Source organism: Salmo trutta, chromosome 36 (genome assembly GCF_901001165.1).
Source record: "Salmo trutta chromosome 36, fSalTru1.1, whole genome shotgun sequence".
NCBI classification, from domain to species: domain Eukaryota; kingdom Metazoa; phylum Chordata; class Actinopteri; order Salmoniformes; family Salmonidae; genus Salmo; species Salmo trutta.
Window position 1 is genome coordinate 34,135,014 of NC_042992.1, and position 27,636 is coordinate 34,162,649.

Consider the following 27,636-nt stretch of genomic DNA (forward strand, 5'->3'; position numbering starts at 1 on the left):
TTCAGGGTTTTTGGTTTATGTTCTATGTTAGTATATTTCTATGTTTGTTCTAGTGTGTCTATTTCTATGTTTACCTTTCTGGGTTGACCTTCAATTGGAGGCAGCTGTTCCTCGTTGCCTCTAATTGAAGATCCTATTTAGTAGGGGTGTTTGTTCCTGTGTTTTGTGGGTGGTTGTTTCCTGTTTTGTGTATGTTGCACCTGACAGGACTGTTTACGATCGTTTTGTTGTTTGTTTGATTTTGAGTTAAATAAAAGTGAATATGAGCACTTTACACGCCGTGTCTTGGTCCCCATTAGACGACCCGCGTTACAGAACCACCCACCATGACTGGATCAAACGGCGTGCCCGGGCAGAGATGGACACCTGGTCGGTATTGGAGTGGATGGAGAGAAAAAACTGGACTTGGGGGCAAGTTATTGAACATTATCGGAGCCTACCAGGGAAGAACGAGAGGCAGCCCCCCAAAAAAATTGGGGGGGGCACACGGGTAGTTTGGCTGGGCCAGGGTTGAGCCCTGAGCAAACTCCCCGTGCTTATTGTGGTGAGCATGTGCCTGCTTCTCGCACTCTCTCTCCGGTAAGCCTCCACAGTCCAGTACGTCCTGTTGCTGCTCCTCGCACTAGCCATGTGGTGCGTGTTACGGTTCTGGTCCCTCCAAAGCCAGCCCCACGCACCAGGCCTTTAGTGCGCCTGCCCAGTCCAGTACGTCCTGTTCCTGCTCCTCGCACTAGCCATGTGGTGCGTGTCACTAGTCTGGCGCCTCCAAAGCCAGTCCCACGCATCAGGCCTTCAGTGTGCAGACCCCGTCTAGAGCTTCCTGCGACAGTTCCCCGTCCAATGCTTCCGGCGACGTCCTACAGTCCGGAACCGACAGAGACGGCCCACAGTCCGGAACCGACAGAGACAGCCCGCCAGTCCGGAACCGACAGAGACGGCCCGCCAGTCCGGAACCGACAGAGACGGCCCGCCAGTCCGGAACCGACAGAGACGGCCCGCCAGTCCGGAACCGACAGAGACGGCCCGCCAGTCCGGCGCAGCCAGAGTCGCCCGCCAGTCCAGCGCAGCCAGAGTCGCCCCTGCCAGTCCGACGCAGCCAGAGTCGCCCGCCAGTCCGGCGCAGCCAGAGTCGCCCCTCAGCCCGGCGCAGCCAGAGTTGCCCCTCAGCCCAGAGCCAACAGCAGGGGTGGACAGGTTAGAGTGGGGATTAAGCCCGGCGCCGGAGCCACCTCCATGGGGGGAGGTTTGGGAAGGGGGGGTGTAGCACGGAAGCCGTCGGTGACGGAAGCCACCCTCCCTTCATTTGGGCTTTATTTTGTATTTTGTTTGAGGTGCATACGGGGTCTGCACCTTTGGGGGGGGGGGTACTGTCACTTCCTGACCAGTAAAGGGGGTTATTTGTTTTTGTAGTTTGGTCAGGGCGTGGCAGGGGGTGTTTGTTTTATGTGTTTCGGGGTTTTTGGTTTATGTTCTATGTTAGTATATTTCTATGTTTGTTCTAGTGTGTCTATTTCTATGTTTAAGTTTCTTGGGTTGACCTTCAATTGGAGGCAGCTGTTCCTCGTTGCCTCTAATTGAAGATCCTATTTAGTAGGGGTGTTTGTTCCTGTGTTTTGTGGGTGGTTGTTTCCTGTTTTGTGTATGTTGCACCTGACAGGACTGTTTACGATCGTTTTGTTGTTTGTTTGATTTTGAGTTAAATAAAAGTGAATATGAGCACTTCACACGCCGTGTCTTGGTCCCCATTAGACGACCCGCGTTACAGAACCACCCACCATGACTGGATCAAGCGGCGTGCCCAGGCAGAGATGGACACCTGGTCGGTATTGGAGTGGATGGAGAGAAAAAACTGGACTTGGGGGCAAGTTATTGAACGTCATCGGAGCCTACCAGGGAAGAACAAGAGGCAGCCCCCCCAAAAAATTGGGGGGGGGGGCACACGGGTAGTTTGGCTGGCCAGGGGTGAGCCCTGAGCAAACTCCCCGTGCTTATTGTGGTGAGCATGTGCCTGCTTCTCGCACTCTCTCTCCGGTAAGCCTCCACAGTCCAGTACGTCCTGTTGCTGCTCCTCGCACTAGCCATGTGGTGCGTGTCACTAGTCTGGCGCCTCCAAAGCCAGTCCCACGCATGAGGCCTTCAGTGCGCAGTCCCCGTCTAGAGCTTCCGGTGACAGTGCCCCGTCTAGAGCTTCCGGCGACAGTGCCCCGTCTAGAGCTTCCGGCGACAGTGCCCCATCTAGAGCTTCCGGCGACAGTGCCCCGTCTAGAGCTTCCGGCGACAGTTCCCCGTCCAGTGCTTCCGGCGACGTCCTACAGTCCGGAACCGACAGAGACGGCCCACAGTCAGGAACCGACAGAGACGGCCCACAGTCCGGAACCGACAGAGACGGCCCACCAGTCCGGAACCGACAGAGACGGCCCGCCAGTCCGGAACCGACAGAGACGGCCCGCCAGTCCGGAACCGACAGAGATGGCCCGCCAGTCCGGAACCGACAGAGTCGCCCGCCAGTCCGGCGCAGCCAGAGTCGCCCGCCAGTCCGGCGCAGCCAGAGTCGGCCGCCAGTCCGGCGCAGCCAGAGTCGGCCGCCAGTCCGGCGCAGCCAGAGTCGCCCCTCAGCCCGGCACAGCCAGAGTCTCCCCTCAGCCCAGAGCCTTCAGCGGTGGGCTACAGCCCTGAGCCTTCAGCAGGGGTGGACAGGTTAGAGTGGGGATTAAGCCCGGAGCCAGCGCCACCTCCGTGGGGGGAGGTTTGGGAGGCGGGGGTGTAGCACGGAAGCTGTCGGTGACGGAAGCCACCCTCCCTTCCCTCCTTTTATTTAGGGTTTATTTTGTATTTTATTTGAGGTGCATACGGGCAACCCTAGATTTGTTTCGGGACTATATATTGTGGAAGGATGAAATAGTATGAATAAATTAATCCAAATAACGTTTTTTATGAAAATATGTCAATCATTATTTGATTATGTTGGTAACCCATTGTATAAAGTGATAATGCCCGAGAAGCCGGTGTTTGGAGAATATATTGGCACAGTTTGCCGGCCTTCGACTTCGTCTCGGGCCTAACAACACCAGTGCCAATATATCCTCCAAACACTGGCTTCTCTGGCATTATCACTTAAATATCTATCTGCGGACTGCAGTAACTCCACTCCACACCCACTGCCATTGAGGGTACTTGTAACAGTACGAAGCCCATTAGTATTACATCATTACATGCCTCGCCCACTAGCATTACATCACTACAAGCATTACGTCACTACATGCACACTAGCTAGTTAGCTAGGTAGTAGACATATCTGCTGGAGCCAGACCCTGTTGAACTCAACTCTAGCGTGGTACTACTTGGTGGGTGCTGTGTGTATTCGATCGGTACTACACGCCGCGCCCACCAGTCTGCGGTCCGCAGACAGACCCTACTCGTATCTCGCAAAGGGTAATGGGATAGCTTGAAAGTAATCTGGCTACAATGGGCTGCCATAAATATTACCAGAGATATAGATATAATGATGAGATGCTTTTGTTTCCGCCCTAACAATGAGATTCATAGATTTTTTTAAATATTCAATGAGGGACAGATTTTGGGAAAAGAAAGGGCTGTCGCTTGGCCTACCTCTGTCTGATATTACTGTCATGTCCTGACCGGTAAAAGGAGTTATTTGTTATTGTAGTTTGGTCAGGGCGTGGCAGGGGGTGGTTTTTCTGTGTTTTTTGGGGTTATATTCTATGTCCTTTTTTCTATGTTTTGTATTTCTTTGTTTTGGCCTGGTATGGCTCTCAATCAGGGACAGCTGTACTTCGTTGTCGCTGATTGGGAGCCATACTTAGGTAGCCTGGTTTCCTTTGGGTTTTGTGGGTGGTTAATTTCTGTTTAGTGTTTATCTGACAGAACTGTTTTGGCTGTGGTTCGTTTCTTGTTTTGTTGTAAGTGTTCCATTAAAATATTATGATGAGCACTAACCACGCTGCGCCTTGGTCTACTCCATTCAACAGTCATTACAATTACCTAGGTGACATTGCCTAATGAACCCACTTCACCCTCAAATTATTATAAACTCAGTGTAAAAATAAATACTTAATTGATTGTGAAGTTTTTTTGCTGATGAAGTCTATGTCGCTCAATTTTACAACTACAAGTTTGGTATTTCTTGATTTTGACAATGTGCCCGACAACTAGCTTAAATTTGTCCATGGCATTAGCTCTAAGTCAGTCACTTCGTATGAAATGAATAGGAAGCTAACCTGGTCCACACACTCAATGATAAACACCAAGTGCTTTCTCCATTAGCTAGCAAGCAACTTTAGCAACATTATTTTATCACAACAAATAAGTTTGGAGAAGCAACTAGCGCCTGATCTGCCGCCAGCCCAGCTGCTGCTGCGCTCGCTGACCCCAAAGTAACAATGGCGGAGAAACATGCAAATCTAAAAAGCTCAGAACGCAAAAATCTCAGAACATATTGCCTGTAGATGGTAAACTGGTGCACCCCAAGTGGCACTTACATTTGTAGTATGGAAAACGGCTGTGAGGATTCTTCTACAATATTCACAACATATTGACACAATTACAGTCTTTATATAATAAAAATGTAATTTCATCATAATTTCACCTCTCCCTCTCTACCCTGTTTTAACTTCCGGCTATCTGTTTAGCTAGCTGGGTTTAGGATACTCACTAGCCCATACCAGTAACAAACTTAGCTATGTTATTGACATGGCAGCACACACAAAAAATCTAGCTCACTTATTTTGCCAACTAGAAAGAAATAACAAAAAATTCATTCAGAAACAGAGGAAGAAAATAGCGAACTGTGATAACATTGATCCTAAAATAAAATTTAAAAAAAATCCCATTGAGCAAAATCCACAATGCACCCATCCAAAGAAAGTCTGGCTCCAGGGCTTCTCAGAAATGCCACCAGATCCGCAGTCGGATCCTTGGCCGAAGTGCCGCATTTCAGTTTAGCCCCCACTAGGCAGGCCATGTAGAAAACTCCCCCGGAGTCACAACGTTACCGCAACGCGCAGACCCCACATAGTCCATATTCCGTTCCTAAAATCTGCCATCAGTCCAGTGTATGGAATATCTTTGAGGTGCCCTCCCTCAGCGGTCACCAACCTTTTCTGAGCAGAGATCACTTTCTGAATCAAAATGCAGGCAGAGATCTACCGCTCTGATTTTTCTTTAAACATGTCTTAAAAAATGTAAGCCTATTCAACATTAACCTATTAAAAACTGTTCTGTAGCAATGAGGTTGGTGCCGAAGGCTACAGGCTCAATAAATGATCACTGCATATTGGCTATTCTTGAATTGCCCTGCCAATTATCATCACACTGGTAATAGATCATTTGTGAATTACTAGTGAGGCATGAAGGAAAATATTTTTTTTTTTTACTGGACTGATGGTGCCTCTGATGGTCAGTCTCAGTGGAGGGAGAGCGAAAGCGAGAAGGCTGCCTCTCACCTTCCCTGAGCTCTCCCTCCGCTGAGTGCTGACTGACCAAAAAGGGGACACCTTCTTCGAGCTGATTGCCAAACTCGATTTACACATTATTTCTGACTCATGCATCAATTCATTTTTTAACTCATCTGACCAGAGAAAGTGAAATATTCCTCGATATGAAAAAGACACAAGCGCGAGTGGATCGGGAGAGGACGTTTTAAGGCTCATTAAGTGTTGAAAAAAGTGTTGACAGTGATGAATAAAATATTAAACATTCATAAAAACGGTGGTTCTTTGCTGTATTAGTTGACAGTCTTTCTCGTTAGTCTTGGTTTTTAAAGATTTTAAATCTCACACTGTAGAGTCGACCACCAACTTCGCTGTGGGCTCGTGGAAGCTTCAGACCAATGACGTAATACGGCAGACACAGTGATCTGAGCTATCTGATTGGCCAGTGGTAGGCCTATAGGTGCGCCCGCCGGGTAGGCAGAGTTGACCTTCAGACACATCAAATGGTTAAAAATGGGACACTGCCTACGAATAGCCCTTTGCCATGGTATATTAGCCATATACACCACGCCCCCTGGTGCTTTATAGCTTAATTATACAAAACATTAGGAAAACCTTTCTAATATTGAGTTGCACCCCCTTTTGCCCTCAGAACAGCCTCAATTATTTGAGGTTGAAAGCGTTCCACAGGGATGCTGGCCCATGTTGACTCCAATGCTTCCCACAGTTGTGTCAAGATGGCTTGATGTATTTTGGGTGGCGGACCATTCTTGATACACATGGGAAACTGTTGAGCGTGAAAAACCCAGCAGCGCTGCAATTCTTGACACACTCAAACCGGTGCGCCTGGCACCTACTACCATACCCTTTTCAAAGGCACTTAAATATTTTGTCTTCCCCATTCACCCTCTGAATGGCACACACACAATCCATGTCTTAATTGTCTCAAGGTTTAAAAATCCTTCTTTACCCAGTCTCCTCCCCTTCATCTACACTGATTGAAGTGGATTTAACAGGTTACATCAATATGGGATCATAGATTTCACCTGGTCAGTCTATGTAATGGAAAGTTTTGTACACTCAGTGTATGCATTTCTGGCTTTGAGAAATAGGTGCTACACTCCTTAACCACACAGCTAACATTATGCCTAACCCTAAATTTAAATTAAGAGCAAAAAGCTCATTTTTATTTTCATACATTTTTACGATTTAGCCAATTTTGACTTTATGGCTGTGGTAACTAGTGACAACCGTTGAGGGACGGGCATCGCATATGAGTGACGCGATCTGACGTAAGACAATGGGGTAACAATAATATGTGTGTGTGTGTGTGTGTGTGTTAAGGAATGAAATCTGAAATATAGACTATGTTTATTTCAGTACCTGCCACAAAGCGTTACAATAATGTATGTGTAGATGTGCTTCTGTACATATGAACTACTGTTTATGCGTATTGCTTTCCTCACACAAAACCTGCCACAAAGCATTATGTGTAAATATGTATACTATATGTTTATGCATGCTTCTGTACATATAAACGAAATGTGTATTTTCCGGCATACCTGCCACGAAGCAGACCCTCCACATGCCGGAGTGCAGGGCCATCCTGACCTCCATGCTCTGGTTCTGCTGCAGAATGACGCCCTCCTCCATCAGCAGCCAGTAGTCTGTGGACACAGCCACGCCCACCAGGAGCAGGCCGCACGCCCCAAACACCGAGGACAGGAGCGTGAGTGCCCGCGTGCTAAACATGCTCGTCTGAGGAGAGAGGATAAGAAAGAGGAGAGAGGAGGTGAGAGGCCAGGTGAGGTTTAGGGTCGAGTCTATTTCAGTTCAGCTAATTCTGTATGTGAATGGAAACCATGGTTGAAATGGAGTTGACCTCTCCCCAGGTGGGTTTTCTCATCAGGATAACTCAACAGAGACAAACGTTCAGTGGAGGAACCACTCTAGCGTTGAGAAAAATGAAAATAAAACTTCTCCACATGACTGAATGATCACTTCTATCACAATGCTTCACATTTCATTGACGATAATTAACCAGCATCACCTCGTTGTTCTGTCGTCAACTCATCTTAAAATAGCAAAGACTGAGGGAAGTGGAGGCTTATCCACCAGTGTGGCTACATACGGTAACTACTGTTACCTATCCGGTAAATACTAGCTTGGTTAAACCAGGCTGAATGCTGCACTCAATGGTGATTCAGTCTGGTTTAACTAGGCTATAGGTATAGCGATAAAGCGAATACATAACCAGCGATAAAAGCAACACAGGGACCACATGACTTCCCAGCCAGCTGTGCCAGTGAGTGGAATGACCTCACCATCATAGAACAGCGTGCAGCAAATTAGAGGTGAGGCTCCTCCACTGATACTGTGTGGCTTTTCTCACTCAAATGCTTCACTGGTGAGAAGAAAGAAAAAAAGAAAAACCTGCACGGGAAAGAAAAGAGGAGGAGAGGAGGAGAGGAGGAGAGCTACCGTGGTGCCGAACAAATGACCTCATCACTGCTTTGAGATGCAGCAGTGCACATTCAGCAATGTCACAATGGATTTTTCTCACTCATGATGACTCACCAGTTACAAATATTTGATATGGTAAAAAGCAGCCCCGGCCTGCCTACGCCGCGTGAACCCAGTCAACCCAGACCTTCAGAAAGTCGTTGAATCAACATTGTCACCTCAAGGAGAGAGTGACCGAGGGTAAAGGGGGGGACTGTGTACGTGTCAAGATTCCCTCAAGGCAACCACCGATGATAGGATAGAGGAGGAGGTGGTAAGGAGGTGCAACTGTTAGCATCTGTGGTGCTCAGTATTTGTGTATGCCACATACTTGTGTCTGCAAGGTCAAACAGAATGTGAAGATGAATTTGAATGGCAGCTGAGAAGAGGCTTCTTCTGTATAAACAATGTTGACTGAACGTGTTAGACATGGCAGCCAGAGAGAGTGAAGACCGCAGTCTCAAACAGATACTTTGATCATTTGTAGTAAAACATCCAATTCCCTTTAGATTTAAGGGCTTTTCACACTACTGAGCAACCGAGCCAAGCCAAAACAACAATAGTTGTTGGAAACATTCTGAAAAGCATAATATGAGAAGAAAATATGCAAGCCAGCACAGTTAGCTCGGGATGGCACAATGTGTGGATAGGGTAATAGATACCATCTGGCCTTATGGATGGAACACATTAAGTACAGAGTACATTGGGTAAGAGGCATGGAACGTGGCCAGGGTCAATCCCTCATGGGTCATTCATTGTGTGCGCTAACATTTTGAAGATATGAGAAAGAACAATTCCCTTGGTTTCAGTAACATGAAGAGACCTACAGTGTCTTGCAAAAGTATTCACCCCCTTGGCATTTTTCCTATTTTGTTGCATTACAACCTGTAATTTAAATGAATTTTATTTTGATTTCATGTAATGGACATACACAAAATTGTCCAAATTGGTGAAGTGAAATGAAAGAAATTACTTGTTTCAAAACATTCAAAAAAATAAAAACGGAAAGTGCATATGTGTTCACCCCCTTTGATATGAAGCCACTAAATAAGATCTGGTGCAACCAATTACCTTCAGAAGTCACATAATTAGTTAAATATAGTCCACCTGTGTGCAATCTAAGTGTCACATGATCTGTCACATGATCTCAGTATATATACACACCTGTTCTGAAAGGCCCCAGAGTCAGCAACAGCACTAAGCAAGGAGCACCACCAAGAAAGCAAGCGGCACCATGAAGACCAAGGAGCTCTCCAAACAGGTCAGAGACAAAGTTGTGGAGAAGTACAGATCAGGGTTGGGTTATAAAAAAATATCAAAAAATCATTTTTAAAAAATGGAAAGAATATGGCACCACAACAAACCTGCCAAGAGAGGGCCGCCTACCAAAACTTACAGACCAGGCAAGGAGGGCATTAATCAGAGAGGCAACAAAGAGACCAAAGATAACCCTGAAGGAGCTGCAAAGCTCCATGGCGGAAATTGGAGTATCTGTCCATATGACCACTTTAAGCCGTACACTCCACAGAGCTGGGCTTTACAGAAGAGAGGCCAGAAAAAAAGCCATTGCTTAAAAAAAAAAAAAAATGTTCCCCAAAAGGCATGTGGGAGACTCCCCAAACATATGGAAGATGGTACTCTGGTTAGATGAGACTAAAATTGAGCTTTTTGGACATCAAGGAAAACGCTATGTCTGGCGCAAACCCAACACCTCTCATCACCCCGAGAATATCATCCCCACAGTGAAGCATGGTGGTGGCAGCATCATGCTGTGGGTATGTTTTTCATTGGCAGGGACTGGGAAACTTGTCAGAATTGAAAGAATGATGGATGGCACTAAATACAGGGAAATTCTTGAGGGAAACCTGTTTCAGTCTTCAAGAGATTTGAGACTGGGACGGAGGTTCCCTTTCCAGCAGGACAATGACCCTAAGCATACTGCTAAAGCAACACTCGAGTGATTTAAGGGGAAACATTTAAATGTCTTGGAATGGCCTAGTCAAAGCCCAGACCTCAATCCAATTGAGAATCTGTGGTATCACTTAAAGATTGTTGTACACCAGCGGAACACATCCAACTTGAAGGAGCCTTGAAGAATAGGCAAAAATCCCAGTGGCTAGAAGTGCCAAGCTTATAGAGACATACCCCAAGAGACTTGCAGCTGGAATTGCTGCAAAAGGTGGCTCTACAAAGTATTGGCTTTGGGGGGTGAATAGTTATACACGCTCAAGTTTTCAGTTTTTTTGTCTTATTTCTTGTTTGTTTCACCCCAAAAATATTTTGCATCTTCAAAGTGGTAGGCATGTTGTGTAAATACAATGATACGAACCCCCCAAAAATAAATTGTAATTCCAGGTTGTAAGGCAACAAAATAGGAAAAAATCCAAAGGGTGTTTAATATTTTAATAATATTTTTGCAAGCCACTGTATGTTTCTCTAAGATGGGGCATTGGGGTGGATAGTTAAAGCCTACAGAATAAACCACAATTCCCATGCTGCAGCCTCAGTTAGGTTCCACTAGAGCTGGGCGATATGGACAAAAATTCATATTGCGATAAATTGCCTGAATTGATGTGATGACAATAAATACAATGATAAGTTTGCAACATTCATTTGCACCAGTTTTTTGTATTATCCTTCAAACTACTGCTACTAATTTGATGGCTGTAACTGTCAATTGTGCAATTAACAATCACCAATATTAGCAAACTTATTTAATGTTAAACTTCCCATTTCTCTAGTATAGGCTACATATCGTAATGAACAATATCAGCAAAATTCCTGCGATAAGTTATCGGTATGGTCGGTGTCAATCATTTTTTGTTCATCATTCAAGCTCTAGGCTCCACCACTTTGTCTTGGGACTGGTAGAGCTTACAGTGGGGGGAAAAAGTATTTGATCCCCTGCTGATTTTTTACGTTTGCCCACTTAGAAAGAAATGATCAGTCTATCATTTTAATGGTAGGTTTATATGAACAGTGAGAGACAGAATAACAACAACAAAAAATCCAGAAAAAAAACGCATGTCAAAAATGATATAAATTGATTTGCATTTTAATGAGGGAAATAAGTATTTGACCCCTCTGCAAAACATGACTTAGTACTTGGTGGCAAAACCCTTGTTGGCAATCACAGAGGTCAGATGTTTCTTGTAGTTGTCCACCAGGTTTGCACACATCTCAGGAGGGATTTTGTAAGGTTTCGAGGCTGACGTTTGGCAACTCGAACCTTCAGCTCCCTCCACAGATTTTCTATGGGATTATGGTCTGGTGACTGGCTAGGCCACTCCGGGACCTTAATGTGCTTCTTCTTGAGCCACTCCTTTGTTGCCTTGGCCGTGTGTTTTGGGTCATTGTCATGCTGGAATACCCATCCACAACCCATTTTCAATGCCCTGGCTGAGGGAAGGAGGTTCTCACCCAAGATTTGACAGTACATGGCCCATCAAATGATGCGGTGAAGTTGTCCTGTCCCCTTAGCAGAAAAACACCCCCAAAGCATAATGTTTCCACCTCCATGTTTGACGGTGGAGATGGTGTTCTTGGGGTCATAGGTAGCATTCCTCCTCCTCCAAACACGGCGAGTTGAGTTGATGCCAAAGAGCTCCATTTTGGTCTCATCTGACCACAACACTTTCACCAGTTGTCCTCTGAATCATTCAGATGTTCATTGGCAAATTTCAGATGGGCATGTATATGTATTCTTGAGCAGGGGGACCCTAACCCTAACCCTAACCCTAAATCAATCTATAACATTTTTGGACATGCATTTTTCTCAATATTTTTGTTGTTATTCTGTCTCTCACTGTTCAAATAAACCTACCATTAAAATTATAGACTGATCATTTCTTTGTCAGTGGGCAAACGTACAAAATCAGCAGGGGATCAAATACTTTTTTCCCCCACTGTAGGTGTCCGGGAGCAAATGTAAGGAATGCCACATGAATGGGGGGGGGGGGGGGGTGAATAGTGAATGGTGCTTTATGTTATAGCATGAAGGAAGGAGGGAATCAATGAAGGAAGGGACAAATAAAAGAAGGGATCAGTAGAGGAGAGTTTGGAGAGAGAGAGAGAAGCTTCAAGGGAATAATGTTTGAGGTCAGTGAGCGTGTGGATCTGTCCACTACTATGGTGCTGAAATAACAGAAAAATAGATAGCATAAAACTAAGAGTTTGGAGAGAGATTGGGGGTAGGGCGGGGAGAGAGAGAATGTGGCTGAGGGGGAATATGTTTGAGGTCATGGTTAGAGTGTGGAGCTGTCCACTAGTGAGGTGCTGAAATACCAGAAAACTAGATAGTGTAAAACCAAGGACACTACTTGCCTATAGTCTCGTGTATGGGTCCAAGCACACTACTGTACTGGGTCAGCTCCTTTTTGTAGCTTAATTAACAAACTTCACACTTAATGAATTAGCTAGGCTTATTAATTAAGGCAGTAATTTGGGGTCATTAATATACAGGTGTTAATAAGTGTGTAATAATCAGTGGTGTAAAGCACTTAAGTAAAAATACTTTAAATACTACTTAAGTAGTTATTTATATTTTTGACAACTTTTACTTCACTACATTCCTAAAGAAAATAATGTACTTTTTACTCCATACATTTTCCCTGATACCCAAAAGCACTCATTACATTTTGAATGCTTAGCAGGACAGCAAAATGGTCCAATTCATGCACTTATCAAGAGAACATCCCCGGTCATCCCTACTGTCTCTGATCTGACGGACTCACTGAACACAAATGCTTAGTTTGTAAATGATATCTGAGTGTTGGAGTGTGACCCTGGCTGTCTGTAAATAAATAAAAAACAAGAAAATTGTGCTGTCTGGTTTGCTTAATATAAGTAATATGCAATTATTTATACTTTTACTTTTGATACTTAAGTATATTTAAAACCAAATACTTTTAGACTTTTACTCAAATAGCATTTTACTGGGTGACTCACTTTTACTTGAGTAATTTTCTATTAAGGTATGTTTACTTTTACTCAAGTATAAGAATTGAGTACTTTTTTCACCACTGGTAATAATATTAATACGTTTGATTAATTAAGACCTTCCACCAGTGAATAATTCAGGGAATAGGCACTTTACGTGAGGTACTGTGCCCTGTAGCACACAGCATTATAGGGTTGTGATAAGAATCACATTATCCATTATCTTAACATGTCATGATAGGTCATTAGTAGTGAATCCAATGTCAGCATACATAAGAAAAATTGGTGTTGAAAATGTTCCACGTGTCATGACAGCGGTATAACTTGACATGAACCGCCATGACGTGTTATGACAGGTCTCATGTAATTCTAATGAATGTGTTATGACCATGTAATAGAGGTGTTATGATATACATATTAGGTACAGTCAAATGGGACGAGGGTTCTCTCAATGACATTTAGCAGATCCAGCCACTTTCAAGGACACACAGCTACATGTTTTAATGTGTGCTTCAGGCTTCTGCAGTTTATAGAATCAAATCGGGAGAAATACTTGGTATACTATGCAGAGGCACAGTGCTTCATTGTGCATTGTCTCCCTGGAGCAGCATTGCATTAAACATCGTAGTACAGTATGATGGAAAGAGGAAGGGAAAGAAGGATGGATGAGGCAATTTGGAGCAATCATGGGTCCAGTGGACCAAGACAACTGCTGAGTCGTACAGAAACTACAACTCCCAAGGCAGCGGGACCAGCCCCACAGATGGTATTCCCAGCTAAGCGGCCAGGGAAGGCTCAGGATGGGGTGTCGTTTTCTGTTGAGGCGGCAATATGTTCCCCTGTCAACAGGCTCGGCCAACTGGCATGAAGAATGCAATATTTAAAGCAGGGATGGAAAAGTAGGTGGTCTGACATCAGCCTCTTGAATGATAAGAACCACGTACCGGAGAAAGTACATGAACAGCACAGTAATGTACAGAGTGCAGTACATTGTATGCATGTACAGAGTGCAGTGCATTAAAATGCATGAATGACAGAGATAGTGAACATCAAATGTGCTCAATGTGGGAAGATAAACTGTAGGGGGAGAGATATGGAGAGATAGAAAGAGGGAAAGAGAGAGAGAGGGATTGGGCGAGAGGGGGGAAGACATATCTGGGGAAAGACCTTGGCCCAAATAATGTTAGGAGAATCCAAGCGCTCTGACTCAGCCTACACACAGCCTACACACAGCCTACACACACACACACAGGAGTGCCACATGCCTGTACATGGCCAACTATACCTACAGTTACAGGCACCAACCACCATTCACAAATACATGGACAGCCATGTCTGTTTTCTTTAGCATTATATGCTGAGGCATTGAAGGCTATTAAGACTGCCTGAAAGAGACAGGGATAACCCGGGGCGGCAGGTAGCCCAGTGGTTAGAGCGTTGGGCGGCAGGTAGCCCAGTGGTTAGAGCGTTGGGCGGCAGGTAGCCCAGTGGTTAGAGCGTTGGGCGGCAGGTAGCCCAGTGGTTAGAGCGTTGGGCGGCAGGTAGCCCAGCGGTTAGAGCGTTGGGCGGCAGGTAGCCCAGCGGTTAGATCGTTGGGCGGCAGGTAGCCCAGCGGTTAGAGCGTTGGGCGGCAGGTAGCCTAGCGGTTAGAGCGTTGGGCCGGTAACTGAAAGGTTGCAGGATCAAATCCCCAAGCTGACATTCTTCCCTTGAACAAGTCAGTTAACCCACTGTTCCCCATAGGCCATCATTGTAAATAAGAATTTGTTCTTAACTGACTTGCCTAGTTGAATAAAGGTGAACAAACCCATCCAAACATTTAAATTGGACACTCAGAGCCACACTTTTTTTGCTCTCTATCTCTCCTCCTCCCCTTCTCTTTCCTCCTGTCACACTCCCATCAAAAACTCGACACACACACACACACACACACACACACACACACACACACACACACACACACACACACACACACACACACACATACACACACACAATTTTAAACATGCACATGGACCCAGATACACAACAACTAGGCTAGTGCAGCACACATCATATACCACCATCTTCCCCTCAGGTTCCCCAAGTAACAGGCATGACTTTTTTGTCTCCCATACCAACTACATATCAAAATTGATTCTCCCTCTCCTCACACATCCACATAGAGCTTTACCACTCACTCCAGTGCGCCTATAGCACTGCATTGAACAACGCTCGCCAGTGGCAAATGCGACACGCAAATGATTCTAATCACCAAGACATGTCACGGGGAGGAAATATTCATTAAGATAACATTCTCAGAGCCTACCACACGCACATTTTGCGGGGAGCGAGCGATAGAGAGAGAGAGAGACCCGAGACCGTATATTATACAACGACAGACAGTGCTTTTTCAGAATTTCAGACCCAAATGTCAGTTGCATGCATTTCCTGTGTGTATTCAGCCAGACTAAATAGACGCAGCAAATGTTACAGACAGACTGACTGTAGCCCACAACACTCTGACAGACCGACTTAACCACGAAACGTGTGAACTGCTATAACCCAAAATGAAAACTATGATGAGACATTTTTTAAGCCGGTTTATTAAATTAATGGTAATTTGTATAACGCAATGATGACACATACTCACTAGGAACTACTCACCCTTTCCGACAGTCCAAATGAATGGTGCAGCCGTCGAAAGATCCGCGCGCAAGGGAGCCTTTTCAGATTGTGCAGTTTTCCTTTTGCGCCTCTCTCTGTCTCTCTCTCTCTCTCTCTCTCTCTCTCTCTCTCTCTCTCTCTCTGACTCTCTCTCTCTCGTGTGTTTCCCCGTATCGCCCCCTCGCTTCTCTCCCTCTCTCTTTTGCCCCCCTCGTTTCACTCACTCTCTATTTCAGCACTGCGGAGAATCGGTTGAATAGCCTATACTGAGGACGGCGCGTGAGATGCGTGAGATGGTGGGAAGCGCCACACAGAGCGAGGCACAGGCAGCATGACCGTGGAGAGTTGCGAGTGAAGACGTTCTACTGTTGCAAGGAGACAGCCAAAAACACACGACACAGAAGCAAGCGGGGACACCCAGTTGGGTTGGCGATTACACTCACGCAAGTGCGCGCCCGCACGCAGCAAGCAACACACACACACACACGCACACACTGTATTCAACGTGGTATTGAGAGAGAGGGTAATGAGGACAGTGATTATGTTACCAGATCTACTTTACTTGGAAACGTTTACTTGATTCATTTACAGTAGCATTTAAATTGAAACAGAGAAAGAACACGTATAAACTGCTCACGAGTTAGAGTCAAATGAGGACTTACATTACAAAATCGTTTTTTGGGAGAGGAGTGATCATCACAGACAATGTGCATGGTTTTGAATCATATATCAATTATATGTTATGATCAGAAATATATTTCATGCATACTTAACATGGCATGTGAGTGAGCTGCACTGGCTTGTAGTGTGAGCTGAAGTTGTACTGTTGTAATGGGATATTTGTATGTAGAAGGGAAGGGAAGGGAAGGGGAGGAGGAGGGATTGGCTATAGTGGCTCAGTTAAGTGTGCCGCTCCACAGCATGCCGTACACCGCTCTGCTTCTCTGCCTACGGCCACCTGCACAGCCGCACACACGCGCGCGCACACAGACACTAGCGATACCTGACTTCGTGGTCGTCCAGATGTTGTATAAATCGCCAAGGAGGGTGTGTGTGTGTGTGTGTTTATGATTGCATGCGCCCGTTCATGCTCGAGCAGTCACATTAACCTGAGCAGACTGATGGGAATGGTTGTGCGTCAACGGGGGCATGTGGAAGCAGTGTGGTTGGTCAGCATTGGAATCGATCCCTTTCCAAACCACACACAACCACCACGTACCACGTACCGCCTATCCTGCCTAATAGACTGAAAGGTCACAAAGTAGAACAGAGATTATTTTATTGATGTGGGAAATTAGACCTTTCGACCGTATGGATGCTATCACCATAGCTGTCAATCATGGTCTGATCTGATTCTCTTTGACATTTAGCATACATTTTCCATTGAATTGCATGAGTTGTTAGCCATTAGCTATTTCCAGGTGCGATGTGGCTTATGTTTAAGCAATAAGGCTCAGAGGGGGTGTGGTATATGGCCAATATACCAGGGCTAAGAGCTGTTCTTGCACGACGCAACGTGGAGTGCCTGGATACAGCCCTTAGCAGTGGTATATTGGCAATATACCACAAACTCCAGAGGAACCTTATTGTTATTATAAACTGGTTACCAACGTAATTAGAGAAGAAAAATAAACGTTTTGTCAAACCCAGTGGTATACTGTCTGATGTACCATGGCTTTCAGCCAATCAGCATTCAGGGCTCGAACCACCCAGTTTATAATAATGGATAACTACCTGTTTTCTGTACTTGAGTATAACTGTTCACTGCTATGGCACCTTTGCATAGATCAAGGTGATTGGGAACTGCAGTGGAATTTTAGCTTGGTCCCAGATATGTTTGTGCTCTCTTCCCAACTCCTACAGTGACAAACATATCTTGGACCTGGATTGTAGAATCTGTAAGCGCTGGGGAAAGAGCCGAAATCTGAGAAGACTAAAGAGACAGGACTATGTTATGCACACCAATGATGCATTGCCACGAACATGAGACGAGTAAAGGTAATCTGTGACAAAATCTAAAATAGGATGCAAGAGTGAAAAACCAGAGACAACTTTATATCTTACTGAAATATATACACTGCTCAAACAAATAAAGGGAACACTAAAATAACACATCCTAGATCTGAATGAATTAAATAATCTTATTAAATCCTTTTTTCTTTACATAGTTGAATGTGCTGACAACAAAATCACACAAAAATAATCAATGGAAATCCAATTTATCAACCCACGGAGGTCTGGATTTGGAGTCACACTCAAAATTAAAGTGGAAAACCACACTACAGTCTGATCCAACTTTGATGTAATGTCCTTAAAACAAGTCAAAATGAGGCTCAGTAGTGTGTGTGGCCTCCACGTGCCTGTATGACCTCCCTACAATGCCTGGGCATGCTCCTGATGAGGTGGCGGATGGTCTCCTGAGGGATCTCCTCCCAGACCTGGACTAAAGCATCCGCCAACTCCTGGACAGTCTGTGGTGCAGCGTGGCGTTGGTGGATGGAGCGAGACATGATGTCCCAGATGTGCTCAATTGGATTCAGGTCTGGGGAACAGGCAGGCCAGTTCATAGTATCAATGCCTTCCTCTTGCAGGAACTGCTGACACACTCCAGCCACATGAGGTCTAGCATTGTCTTGCATTAGGAGGAACCCAGGGCCAACCGCACCAGCATTTGGTCTCACAAGGGGTCTGAGGATCTCATCTCGGTACCTAATGGCAGTCAGGCTACCTCTGGCGAGCACATGGAATGCTGTGCGGCCCCCCAAAGAAATGCCACCCCACACCATGACTGACCCACCGCCAAACCGGTCATGCTGGAGGATGTTGCAGGCAGCAGAACGTTCTCCACGGCGTCTCCAGACTCTGTCACGTCTGTCACATGTGCTCAGTGTGAACCTGCTTTCATCTGTGAAGAGCACAGGGCGCCAGTGGCAAATTTGCCAATCTTGGTGTTCTCTGGCAAATGCCAAACGTCCTGCACGGTGTTGGGCTGTAAGCACAACCCCCACCTGTGGACGTCGGGGCTTAATACCACCCTCATGGAGTCTGTTTCTGACCGTTTGAGCAGACACATGCACATTTGTGGCCTGCTGGAGGTCATTTTGCAGGGTTCTGGCAGTGCTCCTCCTGCTCCTCCTTGCACAAAGGCGGAGGTAGTGGTCCTGCTGCTGGGTTTTTGCCCTCCTACGGCCTCCTCCATGTCTCCTGATGTACTGGCCTGTCTCCTGGTAGCGCCTCCATGCTCTGGACACTACACTGACAGACACAGCAAACCTTCTTGCCACAGCTCGTATTGATGTGCCATCCTGGATGAGCTGCACTACCTGAGCCACTTGTGTGGGTTGTAGACTCCGTCTCATGCTACCACTAGAGTGAAATCACCGCCAGCATTCAAAAGTGACCAAAACATCAGCCAGGAAGCATAGGAACTGAGAAGTGGTCTGTGGTCACCACCTGCAGAACCACTCCTTTATTGGGGGTGTCTTGCAAATTGCCTATAATTTTCACCTGTTGTCTATTCCATTTGCACAACAGCATGTGAAATTTATTGTCAATCAGTGTTGCTTCCTAAGTGGACAGTTTGATTTCACAGAAGTGTGATTGACTTGGAGTTACATTGTGTTGTTTAAGTGTTCCCTTTATTTTTTTGAGCAGTGTATGTTAAACGGAAGCCTTTATTTGAATACAATCCTTAGGGCTTGGCCCCTTTTTTCTCCATTTCCGCCTGAATGACGTGCCCAAAGTAAACTGCCTGTAGCTCAGGCCCTGAAGCCAGGATATACATACAAACCCCACCTCTTTAAGGAATACCTGGGATAGGATAAAGTAATCCTTCTAACCCCCCCCCCCCCAAAAGATTTAGATGCACTATTCTAAAGTGGTTGTTCCACTGGATATCATAAGGTGAATGCACCAATTTGTAAGTCGCTCTGGATAAGAGCGTCTGCTAAATGACTTAAATGTACATGTAAATATAATTGGTACCATTGGAAAGAAAACACTTTGAAGTTTGTAGAAATGTTAAAATAATGTAGGAGAATATAACACAATAGATATGGTAGGAGAAAATCCAAAGAAAAACCAACCAGAATTTTCTTTTGAGTAACCATCCTCTTAGAAAGGTAAGTAAAAGATCATATTGGAAATTAGCTCCCTGGATGCAATTCCTATGGCTTCCACAGGGTGTCGGCAGTCTATGTTCAAGGTTTCAGGCTTGTGACTTCAAAAACGAATAAGAAATATTAGTTTTAGTACAGCGACAGTCTTCGAAATTCGTGTTTGAATGCGCCATGAAGACAGTACGCACCTGCTAAAATCGGTTTCCTATTGAACATACTACTTTCCGTAAAAAATATTATAGTTTGATTACATTTTAGGGTATCTGAGGAGTAAATAGAAACGTATTTTGACTTGTTGAAACAAAGTTTAGGGGTAGATTTTCGGATTCCTTTCTCTGCATGTTGAACGAGTGGATTCCTCTAATCGATGGCGCCAACTAAACAGACTTTTTGGGATATAAAGAAGTATTTTATCTAACAAAACGACACTACATGTTATAGCTGGGCCCCTTTGGATGGAAGATTTTCAAAAAGTAAGTGAATATTTAATCGTTATTTGTGAATGTATGAAACCTGTGCCGGTAGAAACATATTTTGATATGTGGCGCCGTCCTCAAACAAATGCATGGCATGTTTTCACTGTAATAGCTACTGTAAATCGGACAGTGCAATTAGATTAACAAAAATGTAAGCTTTCAGCCGATATAAGACACTTATGTGTACCTAAATGTTTAATATCCATAATATTTATGATTATTTATTTGAATCAAGGGGCTTGTAGGCTATATCGACCCAAACTCGATTGGAATAGAGAGATGTCATTTCCGGTCACAACTTGTAGACTTGTTTACGTGCTGCAGTGCGGTTTGTTGCTAACCTTACTTTGCTACCTGAAAACGTTACGTTTTTTACTTTTTAATTACCGTTTATATTTTTCGTTTTTCCCTCGCTCAACTTTTTTCATTCAACTTTTTCACACCAGACGCTTTATCTGGACGTGGTTCGTCAGGACCTCCACCAACCGAAGCTAAATAGTAACATTAACATGATGCCTTCTAATTGCAGTCGCTATACTCATAATATACAGGAGAACGATCGCCTTAGGCGAGGATAGCTGTGCTGCAAGCCCAGCTTCAGACGCAATTGTTAGGCAAGGGTATTTTAAGTGTAGGAAAAGATGAAACAGCATCTGTACCACCAGTACGTGCAGATAGTAGTATAAATCCCCTTGCACAGTCCCAGCAGCCGGACAATTGTCTCATAGCTTCTGGAGAGAAATGCTGTAGGAATGCTCAACTGGTGTCGCTCATTCAGCTGACAGAAACTTTCAACCAGTTCTCCCCATTAAGCAACGGTTCGGAGTCAGAGGCCGAGCCTTCTCTGGTCTCTACTCCCGTTCCGGGGTCTGAGACGCCGAAGCTTCCCACCATTAGCTCTGACAAATTGAACACCCTAGTCATTGGCGACTCCAATACCCGCAGAATTAGACTTAAAACGAATCATCCAGCGATCACACACTGTTTACCAGGGGGCAGGACTACCGACGTTAAGGCTAATCTGAAGATGGTGCTGGCTAAAGCTAAAACTGGCGAGTGTAGAGAGTATAGGGATATTGTTATCCACGTCGGTACCAACAATGTTAGGATGAAACAGTCAGAGGTCACCAAGCGCAACATAGCTTCAGCATGTAAATCAGCTAGAAAGATGTGTCGGCATCGAGTAATTATCTCTGGCCCCCTCCCAGTTAGGGGGAGTGATGAGCTCAATAGCAGAGTCTCACAACTCAATCGCTGGTTGAAAACTGTTTTCTGCCCCTCCCAAAATATAGAATTTATAGATAATTGGCCCTCTTTCTGGGACTTACCCACAAACAGGACCAAGCGTGGCCTGTTGAGGAGTGACGGACTCCATCCTAGCTGGAGGGGTGCTCTCATCTTATCTATGAACATAGACAGGGCTCTAACTCCCCTGGCTCCACAATGAGATAGGGTGTAGGCCAGGCAGCAGGGTGTAGGCCAGGCAGCAGGGTGTAGGCCAGGCAGCAGGGTGTAGGCCAGGAAGCAGGGTGTTTGCCAGGAAGCAAGGTGTAGGCCAGGAAGCAGGGTGTTGGCCAGGCAGCAGGGTGTAGGCCAGGAAGCAGGGTGTAGGCCAGGAAGCAGGGTGTTGGCCAGGAAGCAGGGTGTTGGCCAGGCAGCAGGGTGTAGGCCAGGAAGCAGGGTGCTGGCCAGCCTGCCAGTTTAGTGGAGCCTGCCACTAGCACAGTCGGTGTAGTCAGCTCAGCTATCCCCACTGAGACCGTGTCTGTGCCTCGATCACGGTGGTGAAAAAATAAACATGGCGGGGTTCGCCTTAGCAATCTCACTGGAATTAAGACCTCCTCCATTCCTACCATTATTGAAAGAGATTGTGATATCTCACATCTCAAAATAGTGCTACTTAATGTTAGATCCCTCACTTCCAAGGCAGTTATAGTCAATGAACTAATCACTGATCATAATCTTGATGTGATTGGCCTGACAGAAACATGGCTTAAGCCTAATGAATTTACTGTGTTAAAATGAGGCCTCATCTCCTGGTTACACTAGTGACGATATCCCCCGCGCATCCCGCAAAGGTGGAGGTTGCTAACATTTACGATAGCAAATTTCAATTTACAAAAACCCTCCCGACATTTTCGTCTTTTGAGCTTCTAGTCATGAAATCTATGCAGCCTACTCAATCACTTTTTATAGCTACTATTTACAGGCCTCCTGGGCCATATACAGCATTCCTCACTGAGTTTCCTGAATTCATTTTGGACCTTGTAGTCATGGCAGATAATATTCTAGTTTTTGGTGACTTTAATATTCACATGGAAAAGTCCACAGGCCCACTCCAAAAGGCTTTCGGAGCCATCATCGACTCAGTGGGTTTTGTCCAACATGTCTCCGGACCTACTCACTGCCACAGTCATACTCTGGACCTAGTTTTGCCCCGTGGAATACATGTTGTGGATCTTAATGTTTTTCCTCATAATCCTGGACTATCGGACCACCATTTTATTACGTTTGCAATCGCAACAAATAATCTGCTCAGACCCCAACCAAGGATAATCAAAAGCCGTGCTATAAATTCTCGGACAACCCAAAGATTCCTAGATGCCCTTCCAGACTCCCTCCACCTACCCAAGGATGTCAGAGTACAACAATCAGTTAACCACTTAACTGAGGAACTCAATTTAACCTTGCGCAATACCCTAGATGCAGTCGCACCTCTAAAAACAAAAAACATTTGTCATAAGAAACTGGTACACAGAAAATACCCAAGCTCTGAAGCAAGCTTCCAGAAAATTGGAACAGAAATGGCGCTACACCAAACTGGAAGTCTTCCGGCTAGCTTAGAAAGACAGTACCGTGCAGTATCGAAGAGCCCTCACTGCTGCTCGATCATCCTATTTTTCCAACTTAATTGAGGAAAATAAGAACAATCCAAAATGTATTTTTGACACTGTCGCAAAGCTAACTAAAAAGCAGCATTCCCCAAGAGAGGATGGCTTTCGCTTCAGCAGTGATAAATTCATGGACTTCTTTGATGAAAAGATCATGATCATTAGAAAGCAAATTACGGACTCCTCTTTAAATCTGCGTATTCCTCCAAAGCGAGTCTGCACAACTCTGCCAGGACCTAGGATCAAGGGAGACACTCAAGTTATTTAATACTATATCTCTTGACACATTGATGAAAATAATCATGGCCTCTAAACCTTCAAGCTGCATACTGGACCCTATTTCAACTAAACTACTGAAAGATCTGCTTCCTGTGCTTGGTCCTCGAATGTTGAACATAATAAATGGCTCTCTATCCACCGGATGTGTACCAAACTCACTTAAAGTGGCAGTAATAAAGTCTCTCTTGAAAAAGCCAAACCTTGACCCAGAAAATGTAAAAAACTATCGGTCTATATCGAATCTCCCATTCCTCTCAAAACATTTTGAAAAAGCTGTTGCGCAGCAACTCACTGCCCTTCTGAAGACAAACAATGTATACGAAATGCTTCAGTCTGGTTTTAGACCCCATCATAGCACTGAGACTGCACTTGTGAAGGTGGTAAATTACCTTTTAATGGCGTCAGACCGAGGCTCTGCATCTGTCCTCATGCTCCTAGACCTTGGTGCTGCTTTTAATACCATCGATCACCACATTCTTTTGGAGAGATTGTAAACCCAAATTGGTCTACACGGAAAAGTTCTGACCTGGTTTAGATCTTATCTGTCGGAAAGATATCAGTTTGTCTCTGTGGATGGTTTGTCCTCTGACAAATCAACTGTAAATTTCGCTGTTCCTCAAGGCTCCGTTTTAGGACCACTATTGTTTTCACTATATATTTTACCTCTTGGTGAGGTCATTCGGAAACATAATGTTAAATTTCACTGCTATGAGAATGACACACAGCTGTACATTTTGATGAAACATGGTGAAGCCCCAAAATTGCCCTCCTTGGAAGCCTGTGTTTCAGACATAAGGAAGTGGATGGCGGCAAATTTTGTACTTTTAAACTCGGACAAAACAGAGATGCTAGTTCTAGGTCCCAAGAAACAAAGAGATCTTCTGTTGAATCTGACAATTAATCTTGATGGTTGTACAGTCATCTCAAATAAAGCTGTGTTACTCTGGACCCTGATCTCTCTTTTGACGAACATATCAAGACTGTTTCAAGGACAGCTTTTTTCCATCTACGTAACATTGTCAAGATCAGAAACTTTCTGTCCAAAAATGGCGCAGAACAATTTATCCATGCTTTTGTCACTTCTAGGTTAGACTACTGCAATGCTCTACTTTCCGGCTACGCGGATAAAGCACTAAATAAACTTCAGTTAGTTCTAAACACGGCTGCTGGATTCTTGACTAGAACCAAAAAATTGGATCATATTACTCCAGTGCTAGCCTCTCTACACTGGCTTCCTGTTAAGGCAAGGGCTGATTTCAAGGTTTTACTGCTAACCTACGAAGCATTACATGTGCTTGCTCCTACCTATCTTTCCGATTTGGTCCGGCCGTACATACCAACACGTATGCTACAGTCACAAGACGCAGGCCTCCTTACTGTCCCTAGAATTTATAAGCAAACAGCTGGAGGCAGGGCTTTCTCCTATAGAGCTGCATTTTTATGGAATGGTCTGCCTATCTATGTGAGAGACGCAGACTATGATTTGAGTGTAGTCTGGCCCAGGAGTGTGAAGGTGAATGGAAAGGCACTGGAGCAACGAACCACCCTTGCTGTCTCTGCCTGACCGGTTCCCTTCTCTCCACTGGAATTCTCTGCCTCAAACCCTATTACAGGGGCTGAGTCACTGGCTTACTGGTGCTCCTCCATGCTGTCCCTAGGAGGGGTGCGTCACTTAAGTGGGTTGAGTCACTGACATGATCTTCCTGTCCGGGTTGGCGCCCCCCCCTTGGGTTGTGCAGTGGGGGAGATCTTCGTGGGCTATACTCGGACTTGTCTCAGGATGGTAAGTTGGTGGTTGAAGTTATCCCTCTAGTGGTGTGGGGGCTGTGCTTTGGCAAAGTGGGTGGTGTTATATCCTGCCTGTTTGGCCCTGTCTCCCAACCCCTCCTGTCTCAGCCTCCAGTATTTATGCTGCAATAGTTTATGTCGGGGTGCTAGGGTCAGTCTGTTATATCTGGAGTATTTCTCCTGTCTTATCCGGTGTCCTGTGTGAATTTAAGCATGCTCTCTCTAATTCTTTCTCTTTTTTTCTTTCTCAGAGGACCTGAGCCCTAGGACCATGCCTCAGGACTACCTGGCCCTGATGACTCCTTGCTGTCCCCAGTCCACCTGGTCATGCTGCTGCTCCAGTTTGAACTGTTCTGCCTGGGGCTATGGAACCCTGACCTGTTCACCGGACGTGCTACCTGTCCCAGACCTACTGTTTTCAACTCTCTAGAGACAGCAGGAGCGGTAGAGATACTCTGAATGGTCGGATATGAAAAGCCAACTGACATTTACTCCTGAGGTGCTGACCTGTTGCACCCTCTACAACCACTGTGATTATTATTATTTGACCCTGCTGGTCATCTATGAACATTTTAACATCTTGGCCATGTTCTGTTATAATCTCCACCCGGCACAGCCAGGAGAGGACTGGCCACCCCTCATAGCCTGGTTCCTCTCTAGGTTCTGGCCTTTCTAGGGGGGTTTTCCTAGCCACCGTGCTTCTACACCTGCATTGCTTGCTGTTTGGGTTTTACTACAGCACTTTTTTCCTTTTTTTAACCTTTATTTAACTAGGCAAGTCAGTTAAGAACAAATTCTTATTTTCAATGACGGCCTAGGAACAGTGGGTTAACTGCCTTGTTCAAGGGCAGAACGACAGATTTTTACCTTGTCATCTCGGGGATTCAATCTGACAACCTTTCAGTTACAAGTCCAACACTCTAACCACTAGGCTACCTGCCGGCCTTTGTGACATCAGCTGATGTAAGAAGGGCTTTATAAATACATTTGACTGATTGATTGATTGAACCTAGCTCAGGGAAGACCAACAACACTAAGAGGAGAAGCATAGTCTTAACCGTTCACCGTCCCTCCCTCTGTCTTCCGCTTTGTATTCCTCTGTGGCCTCCCCCCTCCTCCCCATCCCCCATCCCCCTCGTCCTTTCGCTCTTTTTTCCCAGTCTATTTTTAGATGCATGCCAGGGAAATCCAATACATGGATAGTGATATAAATAGCATGCGGTACATTGACCGCCACGCGTTAAATACACACGTAAGAAACATAGAAAACCGCTTAGAATTTCAGATCAATGTTGATACTTGAACCTATGCCAATGAATATGATTTTCCAGTATGGCATGATAAAGAGAACAAAGGTATAACAGGAAATGTTACAACATAATTTTTATATATATGAAGACGCCACATGCATCAAACGTGTTTCCATGTGTTTGTTTGGGGGGTGCGTCCTGTTGGAAATTCCCACTCTCCTTATAAAGATTGTCTTTAATATTTTCAATGTCATTACCTTGTTGCTGGGACAACCATGACTTCAAAGAAATTATATCAGAAGAAAAAGGTGGGAGAGTGAGAGGGAGAGAGGGAGGGAGATAAAAAAAAATATCATCTGCAAAAACAGAGGGGATAGACAGGAAGCTGGGAGTTCGGGATGGGGGAGGGAGGAGAAGAGGAGAGAAGGAGAGAGAGAGAGATGTGGTCTATGGAGAGAAAGAGGGAGGGGGATGAGCATGTACAATAAAGTGGTGGGAAACGTGGATGGGATACAAACACTTAAATGAACAAGCAGAGAGAGCTACAGTGTCTTGCAAAAGTATTCACCCCCCTTGGAATTTTTCCTATTTTGTTGCATTACAACCTGTAATTTAAATGGATTTTTATTTGGATTTCATGTAATGGACATATAAAAAATTGTCCAAATTGGTGAAGTGAAATGAAAAAAATTACTTGTTTCAAAAAAGTATTAAAAATAAAAACGGATAAGTGGTGAATGTGTATGTATTCACCCCCTTTGCTATGAAGCCTCTAAATAAGATCTGGTGCAACCAATTACCTTCAGAAGTCACATAATTAGTTAAATAAAGTCCACCTGTGTGCAATCTAAGTGTCACATAATCTGTCACATGATCTCAGTATATATACACACCTGTTCTGACAGGCCCCAGAGTCTGCAACAGCACTAAGCAAGGGGCACCACCAAGCAAGTGTCACCATGAAGACCAAGGAGCTCTCCAAACAGGTCAGGAACAAAGTTGTGGAGAAGTACAGATCAGGGTTGGGTTATAAAACAATATCCAAAACTTTGAACATCCCACAGAGCACCATTAAATCCATTATTAAAAAATGGAAAGAATATGGCACCCACAATAAACCTGCCAAGAGAGGGCCGCCCACCAAACATCACGGACCAGGCAATGAGGGCATTAATCAGAGAGGCAACAAAGAGACCAAAGATAAACCTGAAGGAGCTGCAAAGCTCCACAGCGGAGATTGGAGTATCTGTCCATAGGACCACTTTAAGCCGTACACTCCACAGAGCTGGGCTTTACAG

At 45.0% G+C, this 27,636-nt stretch overlaps 1 protein-coding gene across 1 annotated transcript in view; it reads right to left on the minus strand.

The window, feature by feature from the left end:
- LOC115176186 (voltage-dependent calcium channel gamma-7 subunit) overlaps positions 1 to 15,839 on the minus strand; it is a 30,467-nt gene extending 14,628 nt beyond the window's left edge. The window contains exons 1-2 of the mRNA XM_029736055.1: positions 15,537 to 15,839; positions 7,013 to 7,208 (exon numbers count right to left, since the gene is read on the minus strand). Of these exons, the coding sequence (XP_029591915.1) occupies positions 7,013 to 7,202 (190 nt within the window). The 5' untranslated portion in view covers positions 7,203 to 7,208; positions 15,537 to 15,839. The remainder of the gene's footprint in view (positions 1 to 7,012; positions 7,209 to 15,536) is intronic.
- Positions 15,840 to 27,636: the final 11,797 nt, after the last annotated feature.